A 19285-nucleotide genomic window follows, 5' to 3' on the forward strand; every position below is an offset into this window, starting at 1 on the left:
CCATATATTAAATAAGAATATCTTTTAAAAGTTCAAAGGGAAATGAATGACCAGGGTTATGCCTTGCCGACTTTTTAAAGAATTGTCATGTGCTTTGGAAATTGATAATTAGGGCAACAACTCTGAAGTTCTAGGGGATAGGGAGCAATATTTGGAGATGGGTATGTGTTTCATGAGGAAAGTAAATCAAAGGGTTTTACTCCGAACATGGAGTGGATACAAGCCATGCTACTTTGGTAAGGTGCAAGAGGCAGTATTGCTACAATAATAGTGAAAATGCTTCAGTCCTTGGTAAGGCTCCAGTGAACATGTTTCATGAAAATCCAGAGTGTGTTCTCGACCGCAAGCCCCTACTCATTAGCTATCCAGTATCTCTGTAGTGTTCCTCCGTTTTCCACAGTTCAAAAGGATGCAGAGAAGGGCTGTGTCTGTTGTTCCCCCTTTTTTCGGGATTCCTCCATTTTTGGTGCTTTCTCTTCCTGCAAGGTGTATTGTCTGTTAGACTTTTACATGGTGAAAAAAAAACTTTCCATGGATCCTCCCTGTAAAGCTTGCATGATTCCTGCCAAACCTGAAGACCAGATGTAGTTGGACAAAATTATTAGGCTCCACCTGTATCTGAAGATAAAAGTGATGTTTCTGGGTCTAAATTTCCTTTTTTTCTCTTCAGTAAATATTTTCTGCATTTTCACAAGCAAATGAGCAGCCATGTTCTATTCAAAGTTCTAGGGTGTCACACGGTCGTATCCCCTGTGTCTATATTGGTTGTTTAGTTTTAGGGTTCTTTTCAAAGCAACATCTTTTACTTTATTCATATGGATGCTGAAAAAGAATATTCAGAGAGTGACGCAGTGGGTAGACCTTAGCTTGGTTATCGTGCCCGGCAGATGAACTGATTGATCCTCCTTTCCTACTTCAAAGTCTACTTTCATCTGACTTATTTGCAACAAAGGACAATTAACAGGGTCCTCCATTCGCTTGACGTCTGAAATCAGCAGCAGTTGCCCATGGGAATGTCTTTGTTTGTTTGGTTAGGGAAATTCCTGTATATATTTCTACCAGCTCCTCTGTTTCACAGGACTCACCAGAAATGTGTCCCAACAGCCTAGAGATGATCCACATTGCCCAGTTTTGGCACACCTGAATTTGGTATTGCTGCTGCACCGCACGCCCTTTTTGCCAAACTCCTGGAGCTTCCTATGTTACTAATGTTTAGGTAGAGCTGGAATTGCTCATTGTGCACCCCTGCTTACCTTTGCTGAACTTGGGAATCGGCTTCCTGTGAAAACGAATGCATCCATTTCTATGATTAGCAACAATCTTTGCTGTTATCGGTATAAGAACTCATGGCTTTGCTGCTGGGCTAATGTAAATATCCCAAATGTCTTGCTTGTCTAACTAGTTAGTGTCCTAATATTTATGATTAATCTGGTGAGTTTGGAAAGCTTAATAGAAAATCTTTTGTTTTGGTTTTACTGCCTCTCCTAATGGGTGTGAAGACATTTTCTTGGTGGCAAAAGAGTCACTTTGATATTTTTCTCCATTTGCATATTGGTATTAGATAACCGCCGCGCTTCACGGGGCAGAGAGAGCTCTGGCCATAATTACAATACTATTTTCAGGAATGTATTTTATGCTCCTAAAGAATATTTTTGTCTGTACTTTGAAAAACAGTTACACTTCTGTAAGGCTTCCAGTTTTAAGGGGGTGGGGGGGAGCTTTTATAAAACACCATTTGTATCCATCCACAAGAGATACAGTTTAAAGTACCCGTTGACTGGAATGGTAAATGCTCAAGTCCTGTTCTTATTATGTGTGCGATAAATTTCACCAATCTGCTGTGTTAAGTATTTTAATTGGAAGCTGCCGCATAAGGGGTTGAAAGGGTATTGGAAGTGATCAAATTTAAATGGAATTGTCCTTGCATTACCTATTGTGGTTAGGATTCATGTTGCCCTATAACCTTTAGTTTGGTTTCACTTTTATAATTTTGTTGATTCGTCATCAGACAGGCCCAGCTCTCCTCTGCTGCTGCATCGCCCTGCTTCCGCCCTGTTTTCCTGTGTGCTTACTCCTGCTTTCCCCCCAGTTTTTAGTGCTTTCTCTTGTTTTTGCCTCATTTTTACTGATTTCTCCTTGAAGCAGCGAGCAACTCCAACGCAGTGAGATCCTCACGGGTGATTTGACGCTCTTTAAAAATCCTTTTTATTTGAGACAGAAAACCTTTTCATCAGTTAGTAACCCAGTTTGTTTCTTTTTTAGGCTATGGAATACAAAGGTTGGACAGATATGGTTTTTGTAGTGCAGTTCACATTGTCCTGTATCATGGGGTAAGTATGAACCCTTTTTCCTATATTCATGCACTGAGTTTTCCTCTCCCAGAACATTTTCTTCCTAAAGGTTGAACCACTATTATTCAAATCTTTCTTGCAACTTTGCAATTCTTACATATGTATACATTGTTTTCATTTGTTAAGGACAACGGTTGCAAACAATAAATCAATATAGGTGGGAGATTAGCAACTATAGATCTAAACTATTATTTTATTTGAGAAGGTAGACCTGGAATGCTTGGTGAAAAGTTACTGCTTTGCACAGAAGTGATGAGCTAATAGTCTAGGAAGTTGACAATCCTGCAATAATATCTGTTTGGGGCATAGAGTACATACCTTGAGATTGCCCAAGTTGAAATGGGTGTTGCATTTAACATTTTGAAAGGCTTAGAGGTCAGAAGTGTAAGTCTTTCTCAGGTTGTGCATAACATGGCAATACAGTAAACGCCAGGATATAAAAAATAGTTGCTGTAGATTTCATAGAGGGATATAAAGTCAATTGATGATGAGCACCGGCATTATTAGTGAAGAACAGTATATCAATAAAGTGTACTCTTGTTCCCAAGGTTGTGTGATTTTCATTTTTTTGCAATCATATTGCAGGTTTTTCTGGATAGCTCGTAAAAGTCTAATTAATTAAAATGTGGTTGGCAAGCCAAGAGAACATCTTACGAATTGTAGGGAAAAATATGAAAATGGCAAACACAAGGAGCTGATGGACGGAGCGCTGAAACTTTTCAGACACTCAACCCCAGTCACAGATCTGGGTTGAATCCATCATCGTTCTTTAGCTCACTTCCCCATCTCAGTTCAGACTTTTCTATATGCAAATCAGTCTTGACCCTGTGCCTCATGGGAACAGTCCAGCCCGAAATGCCAAGCCAGGTCTTCCCTGAACCGGATACAAGAATCCTGGAACTGCTTTCGGGTCATCAGCCAGGCTAGCTTGAATCCATTGGCAAAGTGAGCAAGTGACCCACCCACGTCTGGGCATACCCTGCCAACGTATGACAAACAAAGCCCCTGGATTCAAGCTAGCCTGGCTGATGACCCTGAAACTGGTCCCAGGATGCTTGTTTCCGGTTCAGGGAAGACCTGGCTTGGCAATTCGGGATGGACTGTTCCCATGAGGCACAGGTTCAAGACTGATTTGCATATAGCTGGGTCTGAACTGAGGTGGCGAAGTGAGCTAAAGAACAATGATGGATTCAACCCAGATCTGTGACTGGGAGTGAGTGTCTGAAAAGTTTCATTGCTCCGTCCATCAGCTCTTTGTGTTTGCCATTTTCATATTTTTCCCTACTATTCGTAAGATGTTCTCTTGGCTTGCCAAACCCATTTCAATTAATTAGACTTTTACGAGCTGTCCAGAAAAACCTGCAATATCTTCCTAGGGATTCGCCCTTGAAAAGAATTCAACAGAGTTTGACCGACACTCTAATAAAGGGTAAGGTTTTCTGTTCTAAGATTGAAACCTATAAATACTTTGAAATGAATGTAGGCAGCCTTTATAATCTTGGTGTTATCCGAAACGTGCTAAATACATTCTTCAGAGGTAAGGCCATCTCATTTTCTTCCAGACTCAGTCTTTCACAGTGACAAATCCTTTTACATTTTTAGACATCATTAATCCAACAAGGGTCAACAATGACACAAGCAATGGAAACAGTTAAACAAAGCTGTTGGGAATTTGGTGAAAGGGAGCATTAAGTCCAAGTAAGAGCAATCTCTATACTTTGTCTCTTCACAAGCGTCCCTAAACTTGTGTTATAGCTAGTAGGTTTAAACTGGGGTTCTTTGATTTGACTAGTATGAAGACCTGTTTGCTTCTTTTCACCATTGTTTGATTTTACTTGAAACCTCGGCAAATCCGTTAGCGAAGATCAATGTATAAAGGTATTGACTTCAGAAAAAAAGAATAAAATGTGAAAATACTTTGCTTTTTCTCTCTCTTGGAAAATACTTTCCTGAGGTTGTTTAATCTTAATGAATGTTTTGGAATTCTACTGGGTTACAGAGTGTACTTCTAAAAGAGTTAGACTGTGCCATTGCCAGAAACGTCCTAAGGCCTAATTTAAGTAGTGAGTAATGGGCGTGTTTTAGTAATCTTTCGAATAGATATGTGTATGTTAAACAAGGCCTTGTCTTTAAGAGAGAAATAAAACTGTAAATATCAACTTTGAATGCAGCACTGCATACAGTGTATGAAATCTGTCAAGTATGTGGATTGAACAAGGATTAAAATGGCACCGCAGTTTTTCTAGTAAACAAGCACATGCTCTTGTGGGGAAAAATTGATCTTTCCGTCGAGAAAAACGTTCTTAATTTAAGCAACTTTAGAATGCATCATTCAGCCAATATCTTATCCCAGCAAGGAAAATGAGCATGGAGAAATCCCTCCTATGGTGCACATACTCAAGAAATTATTTTAGATTTGAAATTTCAACAAAGTAGGGAAACGTTTCACAAGTAATACCCAGACTGTAAAGGGATGTTCTAATTTTTGTTAAAGAATGTTATCTGCTGTTCGGTTACATTCCTCTAATAGATGCATTTCCTAACTGGAAAAGAACCTACCTTGTTAAAATAATCTTTGTAATGTACTAAATTATGTGGTCTCTGTGTCCAGAAATAAAAGATTATTAATATACAATGATATCATCCTTGCAACTTTCTTTCTGTTGAGTTTATTGATCCCTGATTAAATGAACTCAAACATTCTTATTTATTTACAGGTTTATTTTAATGTATGCAACAGTTCTTTGCACTCAGTATAATTCAGCTCTCACAACCACAATAGTTGGATGCATTAAAGTAAGTGGCTTTATTTTCAGCTTCAAAATCATGTTAATACTTGTTTAATTGTGAACAAACCTGTGTTGATTTGTTTTGTTGGTATCAAACAATGCAAGAGTTCTACCACCGATGTCTGTATTAATAGAGTGCATCCCATCCAGCATACCTATACAATGTGGAGCACATTTGTATGAAAACAATTATATGCCACCAGTAACCTGGAGCGCCCACTCATTGAGAGCTGGGAGGGGAGTTCGCTCACACAGCTCCTGTGCTGCACATGAGCCAGCTTTTGCTTTGTGCGCCTTATGGACAGAAGTAGCTTCTCCTCTGGGCTCCAGCTCTCAGCAGGAGCAAAACAGTGCCTCTTGCCTGTGTGGGCAGGGTGTTAAAAGACCATCAGCGTCCCCTGCAGACACTAGCACAGGGTTTAGGTGACACACCTGGCCAGGTGGCTACCACTTCTTTTGTTGTCTCGAGGGATGGGGTCCCCTGGACATTCTTGTCCTGTGGATGAGGTTCCTGGGGCCAAAAGATGGCCTGAGGCGGGGCACCTACACACACGCCTCCTCCCCATTTAAATAAAGAAGATGAGTTTGTGTGAACCCCTGTACCATGGTCCATCCAGGGGGTAGTTCCCATGGCCCATCCAGGGGGTAGATTTTGAAGCTTGTGGAGGATTGCTATGCGTCTATTTTTCTCTTTTTATTTTCAACAAAGGGCCAATCTTCGAAGCTACAAATGTCGGGCCCGTTGGGCCATTCATGTCAATCTTGGGCTCATTTTGCTTCTGGTTGCCAAGCCTAGCCACCAGGAACAATTTCATCAGGCCCACGCCTCTAAAGAGGCTCATTTTGTGGGAGTTTGATTTGTCTGGCTCCTTGCAGCAGCCTTTCTCTCTGCCTGACCTCTGGTGTTCCTCTCCTGGTGGAGGACATCATACGCAGTCCCTCTGCAAGCATCCATCAGAACACCCCCCTGCCCCCTCCTCCTGGTCCACAGGTAGCACAAGGGGGCCAGCACCACTGACCCTGGAGAGACTAATCCTAGTCCTGGTGGTGAGCTGGACTCAAAGTCCGTAGTCCATCCTTGCAGGGCATCAGGTGGCAACTCCGTATAACAGGCCATCTCGTCTGTCGTCATCGCTTCCCAGGTTCAGGGTCTTCTCCACTATCTCTCCCTTGTGCAGGGGCATTTAAGTGAGGGATGCAATGTTTTAGGTGTCAGGCACTCCTGGCCAATCATACAATACCACCTTATTCCTCCACTCCTGTCCCAACCATCCGGCATAGTATTCTGGGACAATAAAAAAAATGGCGACTTTTCTCTGGAAAGAGCTCTTCGGAGGGCCTTTGCTCGACAGATGGGCTGCCATCACTGTCTAATCCTTTCCCACCAAAACGTTGAAGGCACAGTCCTGCTTTGTTGACTCCAGATGTCTGGGCTCCCTTCTTTGTTCTAGTGGTGTGACAAGCTAATTATCATCCTACAATCTAACTGGACTGATCATATAATTCTTTTCAATCTCGATACCATCCAACCAATGGCCCATCCCCAATCTAGCCGTCCGAAGCACTGGGCGAGGGACATACACCAAGTCCCCAGGCAGAGTTAGAAGCATTAGTAAGTTCCCCAAAACTACCCCCACCCAATCTCTCCTCAGTGGATGACCTGACCACCCACTACAACACAAAAATGGCAGAATTCGTTGAAGCAGTTGCCCCCTCTGAAACTCAAGAAGCATCACCTCCCTCTGAAACTCAAGAAGCATCCCCTCCAGATCCTGGTTCAATAAACACCTTAACAAAGAAAGGTGACCACTCCGATTGGCTGAAAATAAAATGGAGGCAACAACTCTCGTTCACCAATCTTTTGATCCTCCGGACTGAACGCCTAGAATACAAAAAATACATCTTCAGGAAAAAATCTTCTTTTTCCGAGACCAACTGAGCGGAGTAGGAACAGACCCAAAGACCTCTTCATCATCAAACACACCTCCTCCTTCCCTCTACACTCAATTAATGACTACGGAACGCTACAAGAAATTCGCAACATTTTCTCTAAAAAACAAATCCAATATCGAACACTCTCTTGAGACCCCAACCTCCCAACCCTACACCAGAGATGCCCCCCTTGCGGAGAGGGTCCACCCAAAGCCCTACCTCCAACTGACGGCTGTCTTACCCCTCTCAGCAACACAGTTCACCAACTTTAACCCCTTGCAATTGAAAAATTATGCAACTTGGACTGAATTCAACCCTATCACTGAAGGAGAATTCCTCAAATTACTCACCAGCATGAAGCCAACATCGCACATCTCCAACCCACCCAACCCCTGCTGCACTTGTTAAACTCTGTCACATCATCTCATTAACTCCTCCCTGTCAAGTGGCCTCATGCCGCCCCCCCCCCTCAAACTCTGCCAAGTCACCCCCTCATCAAGAAGCCAGACACTGATCAGAACAACTTTAATAATTACAGACCTAGAACTAACTTCCCTTTCCTGGCTGAAACTATTGAAAAATGTGTGCTTGCACAACTCAACAACCACATTGAAAAATACAACTTGCAAGATACTTTCCAGTCTGGGTTCAGGAGAGGCTGCAGTACAGCGACTGTAATACTGAACATCATAGACAACCTGCACAGATCACTGTATGATGGTCAGGCCTGCCTGCTAGTCCTCCTAGACTTTGATACTGTCAACTATGACCTCTTCCTGAACACCCTATTGCAGCGTACAGGCATCAGTGGTACTGTCCTTTGGTGGTTTGCTTTTTCCTGAACCAATGCTCACAGCTAATCAAGGTAAACAACTCCATCTCAAAAGCAACACCAGCCTCTCTCACAAGGACTCCCCCAAGGGTCAATCGTGTCTCCTGCCCTATTCAACCTCTATATGGAAGCCCTTGTAATTCTTCTGAAACAAGCCAGAATTTCCTATCTTCTTTAGCTGATGACTCCCAAATCTACATGGAAATCGCTTCAGTCAAATACATCCAGAGCCAAAAAAAGCACTCTCTCCACGGTTCGATCCTGGCTGACCAACAACTATCTTAAGCTGAACCCCAACAAAACCAAACTTCTTTTCATCCAACTGAGAGAAAAATCATTCCCAGTAGATATCTGGCTCCACAACCTCACTGCATTAAACTGCAATCTGTCCATCTCCAACTTTGTCAAATCTCGGGTTACTTGGCAGACACCTGAACATGAAAGAATATATCGATGAATCTGCAAAAAATGGTGTCTTATGTACACTGAAACACCTTACAATCAAACCGTTCATCTACATCAAAGACGTAAAGAGTGTAGTGCAATCCTTGCTCCTGCCCAAGCTGGACTACAGTAATTCATCGATTTCGGATGCCCCAAAAACACTCCTAGACCCCTTGAAAGCTACACTGCACACAGCAGCCAGACAATTGTCAGGGTAGTCTCTTCAACTCAACTGACTGCCAGTCATAGCCCGAGCTTTACTCAAGACTGGTTGCGTAACCCACAAAGCTCTCTATACGTAAACAGTCTATGTCACATATAAATTATTAAAAGCCGGGAAAAAGACAAGTTAGAAGCTCTAACAGGCTACGCCTGATTCCGACAAAATGTAAGAGAAAAATCTTGCACCTACTTCTCCAGTAACACTCCCAAAATCTGGAACTCGGTGCCTCAGGATTTACATGACAATATATCATTCCCTCACTTCAAGAAATTGAAACTTCTTGTCAACAGATATCTAAGCCCTCCCCCTGGAACCATCTGACTGGTCTGTTTGCTTCCACCCAACACGATCTAAATAAATCAGAACATCTCTACCGGGGGGAAGGGGGTGGTTGAGAAGCAGTGCCTCTACTCTCCCTACAATCTCAACAGCCTACTTTGCTATCTCAGAAATATACCGTCCAACTATACTACTGTCCACCGTAATTTTCTTCATATATTGTTTACCATGTGTTTTTATCTACTTCACACGTAACCCATGCAATTGCTACTCTACTAACTATGTAAGGCAATATATTTTATGCTGTATCTACCTCAAGACTATATCATCAACATATCCCAATTCTTTTGGCACACTTCATATACATACTGTCACAATGTATCTAAATGTACCCGATATGCAACTCACGTAATTGCAACTATACTAACTCAGCGAAGTGCCCTGATACCCTTGGGTTTAGTTTGCGCTGTACAAAACTCGATAAATAAATCAAATGCAGATTTCCCTGCACACCCCTTCCTTTACCCAGAACGGAGTCAATTAGTGTTGATTTACTGTTTCTGTGTGGTGAGGCATTTGTTTCCTCTGCTTGCGAGCAGAGTAATTAACTTGTTCCTATATGGGGTCACAGGCCTGGAATCTGATAATGACCTGAGCCAGAGAAATATGACAAATCTTAAAGTCCCATGCAAATTCAAAATCTGTGTGCATGTGTTATCCCAGTTTGATACCTTGTGGACTTTGTAGGCCCAAGTAGAGCAAAACAGCCCTTAAGGACAGATTTCGCCTTTATGTACAATACTGTGAAAACACCACAGGTTTTCCAGTAAGCACTACAGACAAACACTAAATTCCCACTCATAACATAAGGCCTACATCAGGTCAGTACCAATCCTTGCAGAGTCCCTTTAGCGACAAACTATCTGTGCACAGATACTGAGCTGTGCCCAATGGTAGTCTCACAAGTGCAGCCCACATACGTGTGTGCATGCTTGTGTTAATTTTTAAGCAGCCCAGTGATTCTTTTACCGTAAGTTCGTAGCAGTGACCTTATCTTAAAAGTGGAACACTGACCGTTACCACGCTCAGTCCAATTACAATGAATTTACCGTAAGATGGTCAGTTAGTGAGTCACTTACAGTAAACGTACAAAAAAAATAAGACCATCAAAGGTGAAAAATCCTGGTGGACTACAAGTGCTTCCACAGGCTTCCTTCATATTCGTTGGTTTGCTCCTCCCCTGATTAATTTAGAGAAAACAATGGTTCATGTTAGGCCAGAAAGGTCCTAAGACAGCAATGGAAGCTGCTCAATTATGATAGTTTTTAAACTTATGATACTAGGCATATGGAGTCAGTTGATGCCCAGAGAAGCAAAACATACAGGTAAACACTTATTTTCGAAAGACCTAAACGTCAAGCCAAACAAGGGCTTTCGCAATGCAAAAAGATTTTATTACAAATCACACAGCAAGGCTGTATTTAAGAATTATAGTTTAAGTCCTCACATTAAGATGAAAACATGCGTGAAGTGACGACTGAGGGTGACATTTTAAAATATATGCATCGCATTGGCAACATGGACAAAACTACTAGTGATGATTTTAAACTGTAAAGGAGTTTTTTGTTGTATAGTGGTCGACGACGTTTCGATCTCAATGATTTGAGATCATCATCGGGACAGAAATGTGAGCATGAAGAATCTATAAGCGAGATAAGGTACACTTTTAAGCGAAAGCCCTGGATCATTAATAGCGATACATAGTTAAATATTAATGCAGTTTCTCAACATTTGGGTAGCGACCGATCTCGTAGAAGTAGAGCAACAATTAGTCACCTTAGGCTACACACTAGTAAAAAGAGCAATAACAATGAAGTGGGGGGTACCGGAGCGACCATCGACGAATGCCTGGGTGGCCGAACTGGATAAGTGTATGATTGCAGAAAAAAGTTTAAATCTAGGGGATGTCCCAAGAAATGGGACAAAAAATGGAGTGGGTGGAATATATATCGAGGGGACTTCTGTTTATCTCCGACGGTGGAAATGGAAATGTCTAGGAATAATCATTATACATCTGATTTGATTGTATGAGTATATATCTGTATAAAATGCCATGCATATGATGTTCTATGGTCACCTGGTTTGTAACTTAATACATGCAATGATTGGAAGTTTCATTTAAAAAAGAAATTATTTAAAAAAAATATATATATATGTATGTATGTATGTATGTGTATATATATATATATATATATATATGTATATATATATGCAGTGCTTCCTGTAGATCACAGCTCAACAATTAAAGTTATCGATTATTGTAGATGAGACAATTACAAGTGACTAGCTGGTAATGTATTTAGTCAAGGAAAGATCAGAGGTTAAGAGTGAAAGGCAGAACTACGTTTAGCGGAGTGAGTTGCTGCTACTGTATTCTAGGAGAGTGAGATGAGCACTGCTCTGCAATTGTCAAAAAGCAGAGGCTCGATGTGTTGCGGTAATGCAGCTATACAGAGTTTGGACTTAAACCAAGTAACCTGTGCAGCTAAGGTCGGTCATAGGATGAAGGGTGCGTGGTCCAGGCGTGTAAGTGGCGCAATTATGGTACCATCGCAGGGTCGGTGTTCCCCGAGATAGGTACTGAGTTAATCAGGGGCCCGTCTCCGGGTTAGTGGAGTAGGCGCGTACTTACTGGAAGGACGACCGTGGTGGTCTGATAGGTATGATAGGCAGCCTCTCCGTCTGAACAGAGTATGTGACTACACCTAACCACCGCTTCGTCAGTGTCCGGTAACACCTATCAAGAAGGAAGGTGGAATCAAAAATGGGCCTACATTTTGGCATGATGTGCAAGGTGCTTCGGTTTGAAGGCAAGTAGCTGAAAATACCTTGGGACCGCATTAGTCGGTCGAAGTTCCTCGGAACGAGCCGCCGCTCTATCTCGGGAGTGCACGGATGGTGCAGCGTAGTTATCTCTAAGTGGGTATCTGCACCTAAGAACCGGGTGGTCAGTGTCAGGTTCCATCTGTGAGGAGGGGAGGTGATGTAATTCACGGGCGTGCATGGTTGGCGTGAAGCACATGGTGCTAGGGGTGTAATTGCAATCAACTGAATTACCTTTGGGCCGCATGAGGCGGTCGGAGTTCTTCGGGACGAGCAGCCGCTCTGTCTCGAGCATGCAATGAAGATGCAGCGTGAGTGTTTGTACCTAAACACCGAGCTGTCGGTGTTAGGTTCCGCCTGTCAAGAGGGGAGGTGACCTCAATTAGCGGCGGTCGTGAGTACCGCGGGGAGCAGGGTGCAATGGTAAAGGAGCCAAGCATACCTTAAGACTGCTTGAGTCAGTCGGAGTTCCGCGGGACGAGCGACCGCTTCGTCTCGGGCATTCAATGAAGGAAGTGGATGGAATCAGGCAGAAGTGAATAAATACTTCCGGTTAGTCTACTTCAAAAGGGGCCAAAATATCAAGGACCCTCTGGTAAGAGCACATAAACCGACACGCATTGATAGGTCCATTCAGGCATACCTAGGACTCCTGCCCGTTCATGGGCATTACAAGTACAGTAATTAATCTGTATGTGGCTCCACCGAAAGTACCAAGGTTTTTGAATATGACAATGTGAAACGCACACTTAATTTCTTTTCCAATTGTAACTTAAGTAATGTCATATATTGCATCCGGTGTGCTTGCAACTTGTACATAGGCCAAACAACCCAAAAGATAAAATCAAGAATATCTCCGCATAAGAGCAGTATCCTGTAAGAAAGTGGCTTTGTATATACTGTTCCCAAATAGGTACATTGTGCACAGAGTCCACAGTCACCAAAGGTTTGGCAGAGGCTAAAGTTAGATATAACCTTACTCTCTAAAGTGGTAGCTTGGTCGAGCAGTAAGACAGTATCAGAGGACAGTGGAAAGCATTTGTTGTACACACTCAGTCAGCAAATGGTCTCACAAACTCAAGAACTGAACTCTAGGCCAATGGTTTTTGTATAAAAATATATCGTTGTTTTATTTTAGAACCAACAATAGGTATCAAAATATACTTTCTCAGAATGAGATGCTTTATATAAATACTTTTCAATAGGCAATAGACTTTTGAATGCAATGTTACAGTTGTTGCAATAGGCAACACAATTTCAAACACAATTATACATTGAGCTCAATGGGAATTTCTAGTTAAATGCAATAGATTACTTTTTGGGTTACTTTTCTTACCACTGGACTGGATCCGAGATTCAGTCCTGTGACAGTTCCTGTAAACAGTTGAGTAAAAACGTTTTGGTTACAGTAGTGATTTTTAAGGAATATTATTGTATTTTAAAAGTTGTTAAACTTGTTCACATAGAATCACCAATGTTGTTCTATGGGAGGAAATTCACTTAGCAGGTAAGTGGGGTTATGGTTATTTTTTCTAACTCGGTGTTGATCCTGGATCCAGCACTAGGGCATCTCATGTAAACAGTTGAAGGAATGTGTTTTGGTTATACAGGCGATTTTTAACGAATATTTGTAAGTTTGTAAAATCGACACTTAGAAACATTTTTAGCAAAAACCAGGCAATGTTATCCTATGGAAGGAAATTCAAATTACAGGTAAAGTATGTTCTTGTTACTTTTGTAATCCAATGCTGGGCTCCTAGGTTCAGCACTGGGACATCTATATAAAACAGGTAAGCAATTATGTTTTCACAGTTGGTGCGATTTTTGAAGAATATTTGTAGTTTGCAAAAATCAACACTACGAAGAAATTTCACAGCAAAATAGCCAATGGTTTCCTATGGAAGAAAATTGGGTTAACGGTAAGTATGGTTGTAATTACTTTTCAGGGTCAGTGCTGGGCACCAAGATCCAGCACTGGGATCTCTCTGGATAGCAGGTGAGTAAATTAGTTTTCGTAATTCAGCTGATTTTAGAGGAATATTTTTAAGTTTCAAAACTCGACAATTTCTAAGTGAAACCAGTCAATGTTACCCTAAGGAAGAAAAGAGAGTAATCGGCTTTTGGGTACTCGACTGGCAGAGTTAAGGTTCTGGGCATGGACTCGGGGGTCTCCCAGGGTCCGGTAAGTACAGTTGTTACACCCTCAGCGGCACAGAGGCAGCCGGGGGCAGGGAGCCTTTGGTTGGTGGATGCTGGCTAGCTGGGCTCCTGATCACTTGCTCAGGGCAAATGGGCAAGTAGATTAGAGTAGAGGTTGCACTGCCAGGGGCACTCGGGCGGCTGGGTGCAGGGTGCTTTTGAGCCATCGGGCGCTCAATGGATTGCAATGGAGAAGCTCAAGAACGAACAAAGGCTGCAAGCTTGGGGACGAAGAATCTTCAGGTGCGACCACCACTTCGAGAGGTAAGTTGGGTAGCTGGAGGATAGGTAGGCATCCAGGAGTTGGGCACAGGGGGCCGCAGGGCACCGGGTGCAGGGGGGCCTTTTGGTGTCGGGAAATCTTACCCTCTGCTGGTCGCGGTTGGGGGCGGGGGGGTCCCTGGTTCTGAGGCTGCAGGCGTCGTCAGGAGCATCGAGATGGGTCCTTGGGTGCTGGATTCAGGATCACAGTCGCCGGGGGGACGTCCTCGTGGTCTTTGTTCACTCCGGCACAGGCCAGGCTTGGCGGGTGCAGAGTGTGCAGGGTTTGCGGTTCCTGGCTGATGCTGATGCAGTGCGGAATGCAAAATCCCTCTCTTCGTCACAGACCATAGATCACACTCAATTACTACATTCGCTGGTGAGGCCCATAACACCAACATTCATCCGCTATTAACCTGTTTCCAAGGAGGTGATTGTTCCATTCGCTGTAATGGAAAGAAGTACTCCCTTATCCCTAATGAACAATAGATTTCCCTACCTTTCTCTATTTATTAAGGCCTAAACTTCACCTTTTAGTACTTCTCCCATGAATAGGCCATGAATCAGCTAGCTGCTGGTTGAAGTGATAACTAAATCTATAATTTATTTACATAAATACACTTTTCCTAATAACGACCCAACACAGTTCTTGAAATCTTTATCTAAATAATTGAAAATCGAATTTTTTGTTTAATCAAGCAGTAGACCATCATATTTACCTATTCTGGCTAAAAGTCGTCTAAGTCAAAATCTTGATCATCAGTTCATACTGTCAGAGCCTTAGGAAACAGCTGTCCTGCAGTGTCACCGTCCTCTCCGTCAGCATAACGTCAGGAAATCGAAAATCTTCTGAAGGGTCTCGCTCCAACCTCTCTATTCTATGGTATTTTATAGTAAAATTACATTCCAAAAGTAACAAGTAATATTTTTAAATGTCTCTGATTGGTTGGTGAGATCTGTTCCACCAGTTTCCCATGCGGAAAATGTGTCTTTAGATATAGTTCATAATTTCTTCGGAAAAGTATCTTCCATTGTTTCTTTCAGGGCATCTGGCTGGTAGCCCAGAGCGTCCTTGAGTGGCACAGTTTAGTTAGGGTCGCGTAGAGGCCACTGCTGCTGCTGGTGACGCATGCGCACTTCACCCAGAGACCTTCACAATAGAGTTGTGTTCGTCAAATAGGGATGTCGGCCATTTTGTGGCCACCAAATGGTCAACTTAAGCAAAGAAACACAAAAACGTAATTAATACATGGAAATTACTAATAAATGTTATCCCCTTACTAATACCCATATGTGTGTGTATTTATCTAGCAGAAGCAACACTTAATGCGGGTTATATTCACATTAATAAAGCACAAATCACGAATACATCACGAGAGCAACATATATTCATGCAAAGTTCTAATTATCTATGATCAATATGCATATCCAATTTAGTTTACGTATTAGTTAGGCCATACAAATGCAATTCCCACGTGTATTCTTATTAGTAAAGTTGATTAAATTCCACAGCAATCCAATTAATACAATTTATGATTAGTTAATTATTCTTATTAATAAAAACATGCAAAATGGAGAGGGTATACAATTTTTTTTTTTAAAATAAAACACGCTCCAGCAATCTCCACTTTGGTGATTTTATCACCACAACAACACTAAATTTATTCACCCTTTTACGGAAACTCAAAATGTGTTCTTGCCCTTATTCATAATTCAGTTTCTTCTTGCCTTTTTATACATACTTTCTTTCCATTCTTCTAAAGTTATCTCTTCTAAATCTCTAGCTGGATCCTTTTCTTTTCTTTTTAGTTTTTCTCTTTTTATTTTATTCTTTGTTTTCTTGTTTTTACACCACATGCAACCTAACCTTAATATTAATAACACGAAAATCACACATGTTAATGGAAATAATATTTTACCTATAAATGTACTACCTATTTTTACTAAGAAGTTTTTAATAGCAGTTATTTTCTTCCCAATCTTTTCCCAAACACCTTCAACCTCCAGTGGTACAATGTCGTCATGCAATTCAGTAATATTTTTAATGTAAACTTTCAGATCTTTGCTTTCATCTGGAATGTAAGTGCAACAATGTTGAACTTTCAGCATTCCACAGACTCCACCCTCTTTTGCCAATAAAATATCAAGGGCAAGTCGATTTTGCATTACCATAGCACGCATGGCAACCATTTCAGTATTCACCAATAAGAATCCTCCAGCGGTGCTTGTTGACAAGCGATCCACTACTGTTGATAATCTTCTAATATTGTTCGCATTCAGAGATTTTCCCACTGCTGGTATCAATGCTCCAAAAATGTCACCTACAATTTCTGCCCAAGATTCTCTTTTACTACGTACTAAATGATTACCTAAACTATGTACACCATCTTTACCTCTGTCCATGTGAAAGATTTTTGGAAAAACCAGGCCTACGTAACATGTGCCATACCAATGGTCTGGCAAACGATAATATGCCCTGTTCCCTCAAATAAAATAAAGTCCAGGGAAAACTGGATCTCTTCCACCTTTAAATCCCCATCCACCCATGATTCGGTATGTATCATGACACTCACTATTCCCTAGAAAATGATTATCATACGCCGTTTGATTCCTTCTTATACACAGTTTCCCTTTCTGAGGCCAATCTAAAGCCAAAGTTGGATTAGGCTCTCCCTTCATATGTTTTTCCATTTCTACATCCCAGACTGTTTTCTCCCCTTTTCCTTCAGATGCCTTTCTTTGCATTTTCAATCTCCTTTCCTCTACCATGTCTAGGAATGTCTTTTCTTCTTTCTTCAAACTGCAAGTCAAATTATTTTTAAATGTATACTCTAATGTTAGCTCCTTGGTTTCTAAGAAAAATTCACCTAATACCTTAGCAGGTCTTACTTTGTTTAGTTTGTTATTAGCAGGCACTTGTGCAAAAATGTTATCTACATCTGAAAAATACTGTTCTAATTTACCTGTCTCATAAAATAAGCTAGCTATCACACTACATTCTATTCCATACGTTGCTGGAAGGTGATAAGTCACTCCCTCTGACACAGATGCAGGTAACTGCATGCATACGTAGCAGTCCCTTACGTCCATAGCCTTTACATATTCATACAATAACTTTGAAAACACATTATTTGAAAAATCATTAATAGACCTATCTTTATGTAAATAATTATTATCTATTCTAGTCGAAACTACCTTTTGAATCTTCTTTATGTTAGTAATGTTTTCAGTGTGTCCTTCTAGTGTATCTATAGTAACCTTAAAAGAAATCAAAAGAGCAAGTATTCTCCATAGAAGCATTAATAATCCTGTACAACAACAACACATTTTACACCATCTCTTCATGAATGTACATCTACTTTTGCTACTATCTATGTTAGCCATCTTTGTTAATTTGGACTGTGTCTTTTGACTTCGCCTCTTTTACTTCACAACTAGTTTTCTTACCTTGGGCTCGAAGGCCCTACTTGGTTCTACCAGTATCTATCGTTTGACTCAATTGTTATTCCTTCATCAATAGTTTTCTAGATTTTCTCAGTTTGGCATTTCATCGTTTTTCACTTCTTTCTGTTCATCCAAGTACAGAATTTCCTGATCTTCCGTTTCTTCTTCTCCGATGTCGGATAAGATAACTCTCAGGATTCCTGCTTCTTCTTCCTCTTCAACCACTTTCAGTACAGCCTCCTCTGGATTTCCTTGACTGTCTGCCTCTTCTTCTTTTTCAGGCAGAGCCACGTACGTCCATTCCGGTGACTTATACTTCTGGTTTGGTTTCCTTGTTCTTTTTCCTCTTCCTTATTTTGATTAGTCTCTCTTCTTCTTTCGATTTTTCTTGGCTTGTCACTTCATTCACCTGATTTGCGCTTGGTGATTTCACTCGTGTCAGCCGATATCTCAATCTCTTTATTTTGTTTGGCCACACTTTGTCCTTTTTAACTCTTTTCTGTTTATCTTATTTATTATTCTTTTCTTCTCTCCAAGCCCTTTTTCTTAGAACTCGACCTTCTGGTATTTCATTTTCACTCTCTTCAGATTCTGTTTCAACTTGCTTTTTCTTTTCAACAACTTCTTTTTCCACCACTTGTTTTTGTTTTCCCTACTTCTCTCCCTCCTCGGGTCTCCGACACGCAATCTTCTTGCTGGCTACTTGTCCCTTCACCTAGCTGGATGTTGCAGTTCCCTACACCTCCTCGGGGGTCTTCCGCAACCTGTCCCTCTCTCTCTGTACCTGTCCCTTTTTCACTTTGATCTATTATTTCAGGTGGAATTTCTCTTTCATCTGAAACTTCCTTCTCTCGAATTTCTTTTACTGCTTCTTCGTTGTCTTTTCCTTTTTTCTTTCTGTGTTCTTTTCTGGGACCTTGTCTCCTTTGTTCGTCTTCAGAATCTGAACTGGTATCAGAAATCTGCAATCGTCTTCGCAGAGAGATACTTCTGCGGACTAATATTTGATCAGATTCTTTTTCCCCCCTTTCAGGATTTTCTTGTGTTTTTGGCTCTTCGTTATCTGATTCAGTACTTGACTCTGATTCGTCAAAGTACTCTTTTCCTTTGCTGTCAACTGGATTTGGTATCCTCAAAGTATGGCTGGCATGGATCCAGTTTTTCACTCCAGCACACTTCACAGCTGTTGTTGTGGTCAGAATGACTTGTCTTGGTTTTCCCCACCTTGGAACCAAACAATTTCTTCTTCTGTGGACTTTTATCCTTACCCAGTCTCCTGGGCTCAGATCATGGGCTGGCTTCCTTTCAAGAGTGGTGGCATCCGCTCCAACCTGATGAAACACAGAATGAACTGCGTCAGCCAGGCCTTTACAGTATTCCAACACCATGTCATCAGTTATTGTCATCAGCTTGTTGACTGGAATGTACACATGCCTCATCGCTCGTCCCATGACTATTTCATGAGGACTTAACCCTGTGGTTCTGTCTGGTATTGCTCGAATTGTCATTAAAACTAGAGGCAAGACATCAGGCCATTTCATACCAGTGGCTAAACACATTTTCCCAATCCTTCTTTTGATTGTACCATTCATTTGTTCAACCACACCAGAAGCCTCTGGTCGGTAGGCACAATGTAGTTTCTGTTGTA

General features: G+C 41.5%; 1 protein-coding gene across 1 annotated transcript in view; it reads left to right on the top strand.

Moving 5' to 3' along the window:
* The window catches only part of SLC35D1 (solute carrier family 35 member D1), a 112239-nt gene that overhangs the window by 54524 nt on the left and 38430 nt on the right, over positions 1-19285 (top strand). Inside the window, exons 9-10 of the mRNA XM_085602329.1 lie at positions 2263-2330; positions 5069-5147. Of these exons, the coding sequence (XP_085458455.1) occupies positions 2263-2330; positions 5069-5147 (147 nt within the window). The remainder of the gene's footprint in view (positions 1-2262; positions 2331-5068; positions 5148-19285) is intronic.

This window comes from Triturus cristatus, chromosome 4_2 (genome assembly GCF_964204655.1).
Source record: "Triturus cristatus chromosome 4_2, aTriCri1.1, whole genome shotgun sequence".
NCBI lineage: Eukaryota > Metazoa > Chordata > Amphibia > Caudata > Salamandridae > Triturus > Triturus cristatus.